The 15094-nt window shown below is 43.5% G+C and overlaps 1 protein-coding gene across 12 annotated transcripts in view; it reads right to left on the bottom strand.

The window, feature by feature from the left end:
• MAPKBP1 (mitogen-activated protein kinase binding protein 1) overlaps nt 1-15094 on the bottom strand; it is a 118789-nt gene that overhangs the window by 45806 nt on the left and 57889 nt on the right. For all 12 annotated transcript variants that reach the window (XM_083744066.1, XM_083744075.1, XM_083744069.1 and 9 more), the window contains exons 4-6: nt 5084-5146; nt 3682-3739; nt 187-357 (exon numbers count right to left, since the gene is read on the bottom strand). In XM_083744066.1, coding sequence (XP_083600192.1) covers nt 187-357; nt 3682-3739; nt 5084-5146 — 292 coding nt within the window. The remainder of the gene's footprint in view (nt 1-186; nt 358-3681; nt 3740-5083; nt 5147-15094) is intronic.

Here is a 15094-nt window from a genome sequence, read left to right as displayed (position 1 = left end):
AACACTGCATTAGATAAAAAGGAGAGGAAGTAGTGAAGATAGGTAGGCCATTTTCTTTCCAATGAGGCTGCTACCAGATTTTAGCATGCTTATTCCAAAAGTTAATTTAAACCCCACCACCACCACTACCCACAGATTCCACTTTTGCTAATGTGAATACTAAAAAGAATCTTCTTATAGTTTTACCTTCCATGACCATACATTGACTATCATGTCATGTTGGTAACCCACAGACACAATGTACTTGGAGCTCGGGGAGAACGCCACACACGCCACACCATATTTATGTTCGTGAAGTTCGGCCACCTGGGTCCGTTCAGCAACATCCCATACTCGAACAGCAGGCATGTGCCCACTCTGGAAACGAGAAACAACAATGGCAATGAACAGAGGCACTTAATACAAACCTTAAAGCCAGTGGCGATGCATCCACCTACATATAAATTAAATACACTTTGCAGTGTGCACTACAAGTCATATCTGCATTTCTGCGCAGAAATCTTCAGCTAAAAATATGATTTATTTATTTTTTACTCTATAAATGATGATTTGCAGCGCTAAAAACACCAGTTCTTATGAAGGAATACAGAGGGGATCCTGGAAATTACAGTGTGGTTAGCTTAACGTCTGTTCTGGGAAAACTAGTAGGAAGTATTATTAAGAGTATAATTCCCAAGCATATAGAAGAAGAGTCAGCATAGCTTCTGCAAGGTTAAGTCCTGTAACACTAACCTTTTTGAGTTATTTGAGACTGTTAGCAAGAATATAGATAAGAAGATATAGATAGAGACTTTTATTCTTTCACAACCCTTTAGGAGAGGGGACACTCCTGAAAACTCCCAAATGAGGGAGAAATTTATGCTAACTGCAGCAGTCTGTAAAGAAAACTAAGAAATAATATGAAGAACATAGTTAAATTAGCCCCATAAGTGACCATATTATTTTGGTAAAGAATGAATGATGAACAGGAATGGGCTTTGCTGTTGTTGCTTTTTTAAAAGAACCCTTCTTTTGTTCCATTAACACCTTTCTCTAGTACTGCAAGCAAAATGAAGCACTTTATTTTAAAGTGAAAAATAGAGAAGTACAAGCCCGACAGGCAACTCCTACTCAACAGCTTCCTCGTGATTTCACAAAAGCCTGCAAAAAGGTGGCCTTCTAGGTGACATCACCATGGCAACCAAAGAGGAGCCTTTTTCTAGCCAGGGTTAACTGAGCCTCTTGATAATGTGCAGGTAAGGGGAAGTCTCAGGTGCAGAGAGCGGTCGAAGAATAAAATGCCTGCATCTTTATATATACATATATTAAAAAACCAAACAAACATTGTACCTGGCACAATGGCCTAGCTTCTCCATTAAATAACAACCTGCCTATCACATTTCAAGCTATCTTCACGCACACTGGCAACACGTCATTCCTCTGCCAAGAGAGCTGCACTGTTTGCCAGTTGCTACTGGGTCAGCTTCAAGGTTCTTGTGTTCTAAACAACTTGGGGCCAAAGTACCTTAAGGACAACACGATATCTTATGCTCCATCTTGATCATTGAAATTCTTTGATGGGGCACTTACTGTGGTTCCCCATGACCCTGAGGTTCGGTCATAATTTACATGGGACCGATTCTTTAGTGCGGCAGGCCCTGGCCTGTGAAACTTCCTGCCAGCAGAGCTCTGGCACGAATTATCCCTGCCTTCTTTTAGACATCACCAAAAAACAGTGTAATTTAGACAGGCCTTTGAAATGTGAATTTACCTTTAGCCACTAGTATTAATGGATGTTTTTATTGGTGTTTTGTTGATGATTTATTGTTGTAATTTTTGCATGGGGTAGACCGCCTTCTTGCATTTTTAGGAAATTGTGGTTTATAAATATTTATATATAGTAAAATAAAGCTGAGATTTCTACACACACACACACACACACACACACACACACACGTTCTTCCCACCAGATGTAGGAAATATCTCTCATGTCTCACATTTTATTTTCACGTACAGGTGCAGACAGGCCAGACTACCACCAGCAGAACAGTGCATTGGGGGAGGAGGGCTGAGATTGTTCCATTTGGCGAGCAGAAATGCTTGCTCTAACATAACTTTTGTATTACTGAAGCACTGATTTCCACCTATAGTTATTATTACAAAGGAGGTTTCTAACATTATGAACATCAATGGAGAAAGTTGGTAGAGATGGTTCCTGCTTTGGAGAGGTTCAGCAGAAGAAGAGGGAGAAAGGACATTTCACTAATTATTTCATTAATTATTACTTGTCTTTTTGCAGTGTGGGGAGGTAATCATCTCTTAAATTTGATATTTAAAGTCCAAGGCATCTGGGGTAATAATAAAAAAGAAATGTTTGTGTGCAGGGCCCAATGGGAATCCGCCTCAGAAGACATCTCTGGCAGCCGTCCAACATGGACAAGAAGAGGACAGTCAACATTTTTGTGGGCTTCCAGCATTCATCAATTCAGGCTTCATTACACTTACAGTATGAGCATTGTGTATCTGGTCTGCATTAGAAACTGAATGCAGTCATCTTTGTCCTCCTTTTATGCATCTCTCAAAGGGAAAAACTTTCTGCCAGCAACTAAACCCAGCCAAAGCCACAGGCACCAGGATCTTTGTCACTATTCTCAAGGCTTCCTTCCAAATGTGCTTTCCTTTCCTCTCTTAAAAAAATTAAGTAAGACTGTTAACGTTGTTCTCTTTGTATCCTGAGGGGTGAAATCCAAGGAGGAAAGCAGCAACAGGGACCTTTGGTCGACTTCCTCTACTTTCTCCCTTGAACGAATAAGGGGTGGGGAGAGGCATGTTTAGGGCCCTCAGCTAACTCCCACCCTGCAAATCCAATCTGTGCTTTCGTTTGTCCAAATGTCTGATCCTCGCTCCCTAGAAAATAGTTTTAAAAGCAAACCTACTGAGACCAGATAAGCAACTGAGCTCATGCGGGTTTCCTCTTTAAATGCTTTGGCCAAATCGTAACACGCTGGCAAATTAAGAGTTCCCTTATGGATCTTTTAATCAGATAATCATACATTCACAATGTGAAACACCCCTCCTATTCCCCACTCTTGGGAGAGAGGGGGATACTTATCCCTTTTTTATCTAAACACATGGACATATTTTCCTAATAAGATAAGGAGCCGCCTTATACTGAGTCAAATTAACAGGACATCTGGGTCAAAATACGATTCTAGGGAACAGTAGATCTCCAGCATCGGAGAGGTCTTTTCCAGGGTTTCCATCTAAGATCCTATAATCTTATTCTGTAAGACAGAACCTCCTATAGGTGAAAAATATGATCTGCCACTAAACAATGGCTCTTCCCAGATCCCAGCCACACATTATGGATGCTCACACAGCTCCTCCAACTCTAGAATCTTCCAGCATTTACTGGGAGAGAAGCAGTTTGCTCTCAAAATGCAAATCTTCCCTGTTCTGAAAGATTTAGAAAGCACCCATCCATACTAGCTATTCCCCACGCAACCCTCACTCCCATCAGGCAACTCTTTAATGGAGCCAGGGCCCTCTTCTTCATTCTGGGAGGACAGGAAAATGCCTCACTCAAATCCAGCCTTTTTAGTCTGTTGGGATAGTTGTGAGAAGGAGGCATTTGTATCTCTGGACCATGAGGCCTATCAGCTTCCTATATGAGCATTCAGGCCATCAGTTGCCATCACTTACCTCTCCAGTAACAAGGTATTTTCCATCAGGAGAAAAAGCAAGGGCTGTAATAGTTTTTCTGTGTAGAGAGAGGAGAGCTTATTGTGAAACAGTACTGACACTGGGTGAAGAGTTGATGAATTTTCAACTCCCACATAAACATGTAAGTGGGTTTGTGTGAATGAAAACATAGCCAAGACAATCTTTGCCAGGTGAGCTTAACAGTGTTAAGTAATTCCAAACGTTGCGCTCTGAATCAGTGAGATGCTGAAGAGATACGACATACTAGAACAAATTGTGGCTTTTAAAGCTTTTCATGCATTACGGTTTGGCTGCAGGTATGGGTGTGCAAAATAAACACGGAAGAATTCCTTATGCATCCATGTGAAGCCGATGGTCTCTCTCTCTCTCCTGGATACTTTGCCAACTAACTTTATTTGAGCCGTTAATCTGATAAGGAGCCATGCCCAGAGGAAAGAGGGGTTCTATCCAGAACAACAGCCTGGATAATTTCATAACACATTATGACAGAAACAGCAGCATAGCTTGGACATGTAAGATTTTTTGGTGCTGTTCTTAACACCTATACCTTGAGGAACCTTGAACAATTTAAAACTATTGGCATCAGGTAAGAAGTCATTTAAACTTCTCTTTACTGTTTTGAGGGATAGGGAGTAGGTAGGTGTGGGGGACTCCCTGGTCCTGAATGGGGTAACTGTGCACCTGAAGGGCCAGGTGCACAGTCATTTTGGACTCACAACTGTTTGTGGAGGCACAGGTCAATTCTGTATCCAGGGGAGCTGTCTACCAGCTCCATCTGTTACGCCGGCCAAGACCCTACCTGCCTGCGCACTGTCTCACCAGAGTGGCACATGCGCTGGTTATCTTCCTCTTGGACTACTGCAATGTACTCTGCATGGGGCTGCCTTTGAAGGGGACTCAGAAACTATAACTAATCCAGAAGTGCTGGTGCTGCCCTTTAAAGCCCTACACAGCTTTGGCTCTGTATACCTTAAGAAGTTTCTCCACCCCCTGCATTCAGCCCAGACACTGAGATCCAGCGCTGAGGGCCTTCTGGCGTTTCCCTCACTGTGAGAAGTGAAGTTACAGGGAAGCAGGCAGAGGGCCTTCTCTGCAGTCATGCCTACCGTGTAGAACGCCCTTCCATCAAATGTCAAGGAAATAAACAGTTACCTGACTTTTAAAAGACATCTGAAGCCCAGGGAAGTTTTTTATGTTTGAGGTTTTTTGTGTTTTATTACTTTGTTGGAAGTCAACCAGAGTGTCTGGGGCAACCCAGTCAGATGGGTAGCATATAAATAATAAAATTATTGATTATTATTTGTTGTTGTTCAAGGGGCTCTTGCATTTTCCTTCCAAAAAAATGGACAAACCACCACTCAGAGTTCTGGGTTTCACTTACCTGGAACTATTCAGAATATGATGTTGCTTATTTTTCCTGGGGTTGAACAGCACGACAACACACCTAGAAAATAAGAATTTTCAAAATTGAGAAAATGTACACAATAGCTTTGTGACTGCAGCTGCCCCCCCAGTCAATAAAATTCAATAAAAAGATATAGCAAACTGAGGTACTGCCCCCACAACAAAAATTCTGGGTACGTCCATGATTGCAAAGCCAGCTATAGGATTACTTTTTAAGGGAAAGAAAGCAGATGTGAGATCCCCCAATATATTCTTCAATCACCAGTCGCACAGCAATTCCCAGAAGCTCTCAGAAAGCAAAGAAATGGGGACACCTCAGAATTCTCTGCCAAGGAATGTTCTAGATTAGCCACTGTGGCTGTACAAAGACACCAACAGAAACAGCAGCAGGTGCATGCATTCTAGGTCCTTTCTTCCAAGGAGGGCATACATGGTTCCCTGCTGAAGCATTTGTTCAAGGGAGCCCCCACAGTGCAGTTTATTGGGGGCTTGTTGCTTTCCAATAGATGCAGATTTTTCTTAGCATCCACCACATCAAAATGTTACACACACACCCTCTGATTCTCATGTTGTTTCTACTTATCCAATTTTCTACAGAAAAGGTGGCTTGTATCCAAAGAGGCACTAAGTCTGTCAGTGTGAAGATTTACTCTTGTGCAATGGGGCTCCCCCACCTCCCCACACCCACCTGCCAAATCTGTTCTGGGGATTTCACCAACCCTCCAGAGAAGATTTGGGAAGGGTGTGGGGTGCACACGTGGGAGTTCTGTTGTGCAAATGTTAATCCTTGTGCTAATGGAACAAGGACACTGGATACTGCCTAGCAAGTGTGGATCAAATAGGGAAATAATACGGAATGGCTTTTTTATGAGGACAACTCTGTGTGGCTGCATGTGCAGCCCCAAGACCACAATAAAATGTGGAAACCCCTGATTATTTTATACATTTCCCCCCAGTTTATTATGGTTGGTTGGTTGGTTGGTTGGTTGGTTGGTTAGTTGGTCCGTACCCCACCCATTTTCCCATCAGGGACTCAAAGCTGCTTACAGGTAAAATAAAACAGCTTGATAGAAAAAGAAAGAAAAATAATTAAATATCCATTTAACATGCTCTGAGGAAGGGCAGGAGTGGCTCTGTGACTGACACAAAGGCCAGCCAACCAGAATTGCACAAATTATGCTTCTGTCACAAAATTGGGGTGGGGGTGGGGGTAGAGGGACACGTTTCCTTTACACCCAGTGAGTGTATATATTTGCTTGAAAGGAAGTGAGTGTACTTTCATCATGGGTTCCCATCTGAAATAATGTATGACTGTACACAACCCACTGTATAGTGTGTGTGTGAGAGAGGGGGGGGGTGGAGGGGGAGCGGGAGGAAGATAAAGGTGGGATATGGGAGCTCCCCCAAATAACACAAAGCCAAAACATCAGCTCTGGAAAGAATGAAAGGAGGGGAAGGTTGTGTTTTCTCATTAAAGTTAAATATAGGAACGGAACGGTAAGGAATGAGACGTCAGAATCACAGTTACATGGGATGTGACTCATTCAATAATAGCAGCTCTTTGCACCTCTCCCCACCACACTTTCTCCTTCTCTCACTTTCTGCAAATCATGTGGTTTTCTAGGTTTTAGCCCTACTTTCTGATTTGCTCTCTCCCTTGCTAGGCCTGCTTCTCTGTCTTGGTTCAAGTCATCTCTCCCTATAAACCTCCTTCCCCCCAAGTTCTCCCTCAACAGCTTACTACTGCGACCAAGTTTCTTCTCTCCCACTCTGCTGACACCTCTCTCTTTTTTCCTTGCTATGCCACTACCGATCCTCAGGAGGGGGTGGAGTTGCGGGCTCACGACCCCTCCCACACTCCCGCGGGGCTGAGGTCAGCCTCGCGGGGTTACAGGGTTTCCCCAGTCACCCCCCACGTTCCGGCGAGGCTGAGGACAGCCTCGCGCGATTCAGGGATTCCCCAGTCACACCCCCGCGTGCCAGCCAACCGGCTGGCGGCAGGGGCGGGCCTCCTAGAGGCCACATAAGGTCGGGGCAGCCACCGGCTCGCCCCTTTTCTCCCTGGCAGCGAGCGCCTAGGGATACGCATCTCAGGTAGCTCCCCCTGTTGGTGTTTAACCCTTCCCGGTTAGACCGGATAGTCGGTTAGGGGCCAATGCCTAAAGCCAATACCTCTCTTACCTGTAATCAATAAAGTTGTGGCCATTTTCGCCCATTAACTTAAATTCTTGTGTCCTGTGTCTTTATTCTTTACACCTGTGGGGGGGGAGGGAATAGCCACGCAATGTTCCCAAGTGGGGCAAGCAGAAATATTATTGGTGAAGTTTTCCCCATTTTTGTCCTTGGAAATGCTTCACCTGTAGAATGTATCGCTTGGCAGCTTTTAAAAAATTATTGCTATATGTGTTCGGGCCCCAGAGTTTGTGGGTGCAGGGGCACCCATAATTCCTGGAATTAGTAAAATGTGGAATCAATCAAGGTTTGAGTAAAACTGTGCTCCACACTGTGGGGATAAGTTCGGGAATAACAAGCCAGCCGGGTGCAACATAGCTGGCTGGGGATAGGCCATTCAGAAACAAAGGCTGAAATGGCCAGTAATTAACCCACCAACAGAAGCAATTCACAAGGCAGAAGACTCTGCCAGGGACCATGGTGTAGCCAGGATTTATGTTGGGGAGCAGGCTTCGTGTTAGGGGGCAGAACATCAGTTAAGTATTTTTATTGATTTACTTGATGGGGGGCACCATGCCAGGGACAGAGGGGAAGGTTGCCAGGATTATAGTGGGCAATGATATAAGCGGAAAGGGAAGTCACATTTGGCAAGGGTTTGTGAGAAAAAGAAGAAGCAATGGGGCAGAAGCCATTCAGGCTGGGGCAAAGAGACACAGAGATGGCTGCCTGGCTGCCTTTGAATCCAATGCTGCGCTTCCGTAGGAAGCAAGCACCTCTTGAGATGTGAATGCTGGAAATCCCGGCTCCACCCGACTCAGGCTGTATTTATATGTAAATAAAACCATATATCATAAAGACAGCATGGCCTCCGCTGTGTGTCTCATTCTAAAGGGAATGCAAACCCTGGTGAAGTGCCAAGATCCTTGGAAGCACACACGCTCAGAGACTTGGGTGGCCCGTAACATCATGCATGATGTTGAGAGGGAGAACTTTTTATATCAGACCTAAGGGGTCACCCAATGAAACTGAAGTAAGGAGCAGGACAGGCAAAAGGAAGTCCTTCCCACCCGGTCTCCGATTGGGCATGGTGAGAAATGGGCCCGTCTCACATGCTCAGAAGCACGGACATGGCTGGCTCACCCATGAGGTGGACTGAGGCAGGGGTGGTGTCTCCATGTGTGCCCCACCTCCCCCACAATGGAGAAGTCAAGTGTCCGCGGCTTCCGTCAAGATCTCATGACAGCGCTGCGAAATCTCACAACAATCACATCACATGTGAAAGGCACTGCAAATATTGAGTTATACACAAAGTTTTTCAAAATGCGTTAAATTGCCCCTGCTGACCCTGAGCATTTCATTCACTGCAAGCGTGTCACACATCATCCGCAGCTGGAGCCTAGGAACACTTGAAAAGGGATATGGGTTGATATCCAATGCCCAAGGCTCATTCTCGTAACTCTAAGCCAGGGGCAGCTTAGCATTCTGTGCAAATGAGCACAACACAAGCATAGCACAATACCAAAGGATCATATGGTCTTCTGTTATTTTTTAAAGCATCTGTGTCTACAAATTAATCACAGATAATACAACTTCAGCACATGCACTGGGGATAAGGCTTATTATTATTATTATTATTATTATTATTATTATTATTATTATATTATTATTATTATTTCTTTATTATTTGCTGAATGTGTTGATCGCTATATCTTGTCCAGGGCAACCCAAAGTGACTTACCACCAAACAGACAAACAAAAACCACACATAGATACATTAAAACCAAGAGAGGGGAAGCAAAAACATCCCACCACCACTTCTTAAAGGCCACAGACAATTAAAGGCCAAAGCCCTGGTTACGGAGGAAAGTTTTTGCCTGGCCCCTGAAGATATGTAATGAGGGAACCAAAAAATGCACCTATTAGGATGGTCCTCCCTTGGAGGCTGATGGATCCAATGGGCTTCCAGGTGGCCTGGGGGGATTTTTCAGCTGCTATGACTAATGCTCCTGTCGAAGCCCAGATGGAGAAGGTCCCAGATTCAACCCCGGTGTCTCCAGTTAAAAGGATGTCAGAAGGGGCTGAGAAAGTTCTTGTCTAAGACTCTGAGGAGGCATGGCCATGGAGCAGACAGTACTGAGGTAGATGAACTAATAGCCTGACTTGTATGAGACAATTCTATGTGAAGGGCATTCAAGACACTTACCTACAGCCAATAAAGCAAACAGACAGAAATAAGTGTGATGATCAACGCTTCATTAACCTTAAAAATCCCCCATATGTACACAAGGACACGTATTTATCTAATAAAAGCAGCATCTGCCATAATTTTCTGAAAAACCTAGTAAAGAATTGAGATTCCTACCCCGCCGCCCCCCGCAATAAAGCAAAACTCTGCTCAGTTAAAATGCTGTGCTAAAATCTCTAATCATCAGCCTCCTTGTGGTGTGTGGACATGCATGTCATACCTATATTCACCAGTTTTTCAGCCACAGTCAAGCAAGGATAGAGCATGCAGATTCCCCCCCCCCCAATACCAAAGGGTATAATCAAAACTTGTAAAGGCAGGAGAAAATTTACCCAACTGAGGGCATTTAAGATGCTGCTTTAACAAGCTTGCAAAAAGTGGCTAGTCTTCTCACTTACCACCCTCCTCCATACACTTCTCATTTACTTTCTTGGCCCTGTCCAAAATTACCCAATTGAAAAGGGCTTTCCCTTCAGAGCAACACAATGCAGCAGCAATGAAACCAGGGGCTATTGCAGGGAAAAGGAGGTAGCTACTACATCATGGAGCTCATTTATCCACAGAACCGCTTCAGATATTTTGTGTAGGATAAGGAGTATGCAAAATGCAGATAAGTCACCATGTGCAACTAGGATTGCATCCATTTTGCTGCTTCTGTGTCTCAACAAAACAGGCACATATGAATCATCATGTGCTTTGCAGGTGGGTACACAGCCTTACAGGTTTATCCTAACACATGGGAAGCAGCCCTCAAAGTGGTGAACATTCTACACCAGCCCCCCTCTGATGTTCCAATAGCAGCTCTGCTGCTGCATCTCTGCTTATGGCAGAACTACATATTACTCCTGTTACAGGAAACAAACATTGGGACTGTGCCATTATCTGCAGCCATCACATCAGGTGGGAATTAAAATACGTATGGTTAAGCATCCATGTCCATGCCTCTGGAAAACCTGACTGGTCAGGGACTCCCAAACAGCACATGCATGGGGTGTTGTAAGCATGCAAATACATGCACTACATTGTGCATCTGCTGTAGAACACGTCCGTGTAGCCACAACGTTTTCCGCAACAGCTTTTATTTGCTTTCCCTTAATGACAGCTTGCACAAAAGCTTCAGCTCATCACTACAGCGTCAAATCTGTAAGAAACCCCACAGGACTTTGTCAGGAGGTACCTGTCAAGCACAGCTTCGGGGTTTCATCTGCTGAAGATGCATATCTAAAACAGATGTGATGTTCCAACATTTGCTATGACCTCAATATGGAAAGCCAGAAAAATATTGGCGAGTATGTAATAATGCTGAAGACGCTTCTGAACCTATCAAAATATTCAGAGAACCAGATTGTCAAATCATTTCGAACCCAAACGTTTTCTTAATTCCATAATACTCATTTTCTGCAGATTTCCCAGACTGTTGAAAGAATCTATCTTCTGCTCCAGCTGAACCACCTCAGCAAAACCGGCACCTGGCCCTATCTAATGCACTATCAGAAGTTATTGAACTGTAGTGCATAAGCTCCATTCAGCAGGGTCTGTGAAAAAGCTGCAGAACAGTCAAGACTATCTGTACCTAGCTATGCACTTGCTTTGCGTTTTTGACAGTTGAGACAGAGGCCATTTTTGCCCATGGCTAGATTATCAAATAGACTAATAATGTCCTATCCTTATTATGACCCTGATGCCTTCTACAAATGTATGCACTTTGATTTGTAGGGGGGGAAACACTTAGTTTCTCAAGTGGTCCACCAAGAAACCCCTAGCATTTTTCAAGCAGTCCACAGGAAAACATTTGAGAACTTACGAGAAGTAGCAACACCAAAAAAATAAAAAAATTAAAATCCTTCCAGTAGCACCTTAGAGACCAACTAAGTTTGTTATTGATATGAGCTTTTGTGTGCATGCACACGAAAGCTCATACCAATAACAAACTTAGTTGGTCTCTAAGGTGCTATTTTTTTATTTTGTTTCAACTACCGCAGACCAACACAGCCACCTACCTGTACCAACAAAATAGTGGAATTAACATGCACAAAGAAAAACAGGTGATACCTGAGAAGAGGACATAAATTTTGTAGCTTCATTACATTACCCAGATCATGAGATAAACCCACACCCATTAATCTCTGGAGCAGGAGGCAGGGATCTCACTGATAAAGCACGCACTAGCTTATGAAAACATGTTTTAGCAATAACAATTTTCCCACAAGTGGCTTGTTTGTTTTTAAAACGGTCTTATGGTAGCATCTGTACCAAATACACACACAGGACCTCTAGCAATCGACCAACAGAAGTAAAGGCTGAGGCAACAAAATACAAGAATCAACATGAATTGTGTGTTTGGAAAGCTAGAAAGAAATTAAAGGCACTTATTGTGGACATTATGATGCCACATTGTAACTGATGATATTACAAGAGATATGAGATTGATGACTATGGATTTATTTTTTAATCTGTCCTGCATTCCAAAGTCGCGGAGGGGGCAACTATATTAAAATCCATTAGTAAAACACTAAAACACACAAAGCATAGTTGTAAAAAACGCCTTAGAAAAACCCTGCTCATTCATATTCAAATGTTTTTCTTACTTATGAGATTCCTTATCACTACGGGTAAAAGGCTCCAAATCTTTTATCGGATCTCTGGAGAAGCAAGAGGAGGAGGGAGAGAAACAAACAATGACTCTCAACAATCCTTGTTCAAATTTCCAGCATAGAGGCAGTTGCTGGCTGACAATAAGAATGCATGCTCCTCACTTGCACTCAAGGTGTGAGAAAAATTACAGTCCATGCAAACCCATCAGGTTCATGCTGTGGTTGCAAAGGGTAAATAACATTTATTTAGTAATATTTAGTATGTTACTCTAATTCAGTCTTGCAAATTAAGAGTAAATGAAAATGTGATAAATGTGATCACACAATGAGTGTGATCTATTGGAATGCCTGCAAAAGTCTTCCACGAAATAAATTCAGTTGCCAACTCCACAAAAAGAAGGCAATGGTTCAGTTGGTGTGGAAATGGGAACATTTCCCACTGCAGAGTGAGGGCAAAGAAGTGGGCAAAATTATCTAGATCCGTTTCAGGCAGGATTTATAGGCCTAGTTTTCACACAGAAACCACGGTATCCTTCTGAAGTGGATGTTCAAGTTAAGGGTGGGTGGCACCGCTTTATGGTGGTTCTGGTCCTACTTGGATGGAGTTTCCAGAGGGTAATGCTTGGGAGTGTTCTTTGGCTCCATGGACCTTTCAGTGTGGGGTTCCCTCAGGGTACCATTTTATCCACCATGCTGTTTAACATTTGCATCAAACCACTGAGTGGAGTTATCCGGTGCAATACGCTGATGACTCACAGCTCTATTTCTACTTTACATCTGCAGGTGAGGCAGTGGATATGCCAGACCATAGTCTTGCCTCAATAATGGACTGGATGAGAGCCAATAAATTGAAGCTTAATCCAGATAAGGATGTTAGTGGGTGGTTCCCTAGTCTAGATGGATGGGAGGTTAGCTGCTCTTGATGGGATTACACTCCCTCTTAAGGAGCAGGTACTCCTGAAACCTTTGCTGTCGCTTGAGGCTCAGGTGACCTCAGTGGTGTAGAGTGCCTTCCATCAGCTCTGGTTGGTGGTTTGGCTGCACCCCTATCTGGGACAGGGATAGCCTAACTTCTGTTGTCTATGCTTTGGTAACCTTTAGGTTAGATTACTGCAATGTGTTATATAACATTAGCTAGTAGCAGAGGATTCAGCAGCCAGATTGCTCACTGGAGCAAGACAGTTTGAGCATATACAGTGGTACCTCGGGTTAAGAACTTAATTTGTTCTGGAGGTCTGTTCTTAATCTGAATGTTCTTAACCTGAAGCACCAATTTAGCTAATGGGGCCTCCTGCTGCTGCTGCCACACCACCACCACACGATTTCTGTTCTCTTTCTGAAGCAAAGTTCTTAACCTGAGGTAATATTTCTGGGTTAGCGGAGTCTGTAACCTGAAGCGTATGTAACCCGAGGTACCACTGTAATGCCAATCCTGGCCCAACTGCACTGGCTGTCAAATACTTTCTACACTACACATCATATTAGCCAAAAGGCCGAGAAGAGGGCCCAACTCAAAGTGCTGGTTTTGACTTATAAAACCTTTAATGGTTCAGGAATACTTTAAAGACAACCTCTCCCCTTATGAACCGACTCGGACACTGCAGTCATAATCTGAGCCCCTTCTTCGTGTGCCTTCTCCGCAAGCGAACTGGAGGGTGACAATACAAGAATGGGCTTATTCTGTGGTAGCTCCCCACATGGGGAATGTTCTTCTCAGGGAGGCTTACCTGGCGCCTTCATTACCTTTGGTGCCAGGCAGAAACATTCCTTTTCTCCTTTGAGTAACTGGTGCCTTTGACTAATTCAACAATCTAAGGCCTTTTTAAACTTTTGTGTTTTTATTCTGTAAACCACCCTATGATCCTCGGATGAAGGGTAGCATAAAATTTAATAAATAATAACAACAACACACAATGATCTCTGATTGACTGAGATCATTGTCATAGAAGAGAGAGAGAGAGAGAGAGAGAGAGAGAGAGAGAGAGAGAGAGAGAGAAGCTCTATCCAGTTCCAGTTAAAGAACCAGTCTGGGGAAATGGCAGGTGGTAACAGGTGCAAAAAAAAATGAAGGTATGCATTTTTAAGAGAACCTCTCCCAGCAAAGGGGACATTTTACACCCTGAATTTACTTGGGAGAATGTGGCACAGCCTCAGTTCTCAGCATTAACAACACCACCTGCCTAAAAACAACCAGCATAACTCTTATTTGTTCAAGTATCAAATAGACAGATCCACAACTCATCCAAAAGTCATTGCATAAACAGGAATGGTTCCATGTTCTTTCTTTCTTTCTTTCTTTCTTTCTTTCTTTCTTTCTAGATGAGCTGCTTAGGCTAAGAAGAAACAGCCATCTCATCAATAATAGCTTATCACAAGAAAGCAGCACACAATAGCTATCGAGACAGGCAATACATTAAATGATTTAACTCTCTAGGCTTTTATTCAATTAATTAACCCACAGGGGAAATCGTACAGAGCAAGTAAACGGTACAGTACGGAGCATGTGCCCTGCCTGCTTTTCCATCCCTTTCAGCCTACAGTAAGCACTTACACACATACACAGTCACTCTGAGAAGTTTATCTATCACCTGTAGCAGATAAAATAAGAATCCGGTAAGCGCAAAACTTACATGCATTAAACTTGTGTGCATTCAGCTTTACAGGCTTGGCAAATATATATACATATAATTTAAAAGGTGGGCGAAAAGGGGGCAGGCATCTGAGGAAAAAAGACTTTGGCAATCCCACCCACCATTGCACCCAAAGTGTTTTGACTATATGCGACTCTGGTTTTAGGCATGATCCCTGGAACATAGACCCCCATGCAGGTTTGTGGGGTTACTCTAATTCTCCCACTATGATGGATTTGGTGCTTTGCTTTCTTTTGACCCCCTGCCCTGTCTAAACACTGGAACTGGTTATTCAAAAATGTGCTGCCTCTGCAGAAAACAAGAGCCATTACTTTCTTATGTGGTGG

Source organism: Podarcis gaigeae (assembly GCF_964106915.1).
Source record: "Podarcis gaigeae genome assembly, chromosome: 1".
NCBI lineage: Eukaryota > Metazoa > Chordata > Lepidosauria > Squamata > Lacertidae > Podarcis > Podarcis gaigeae.
Note: the sequence above shows the minus strand (reverse complement) of the source record. Positions and strands in the feature narration are given on the sequence as shown.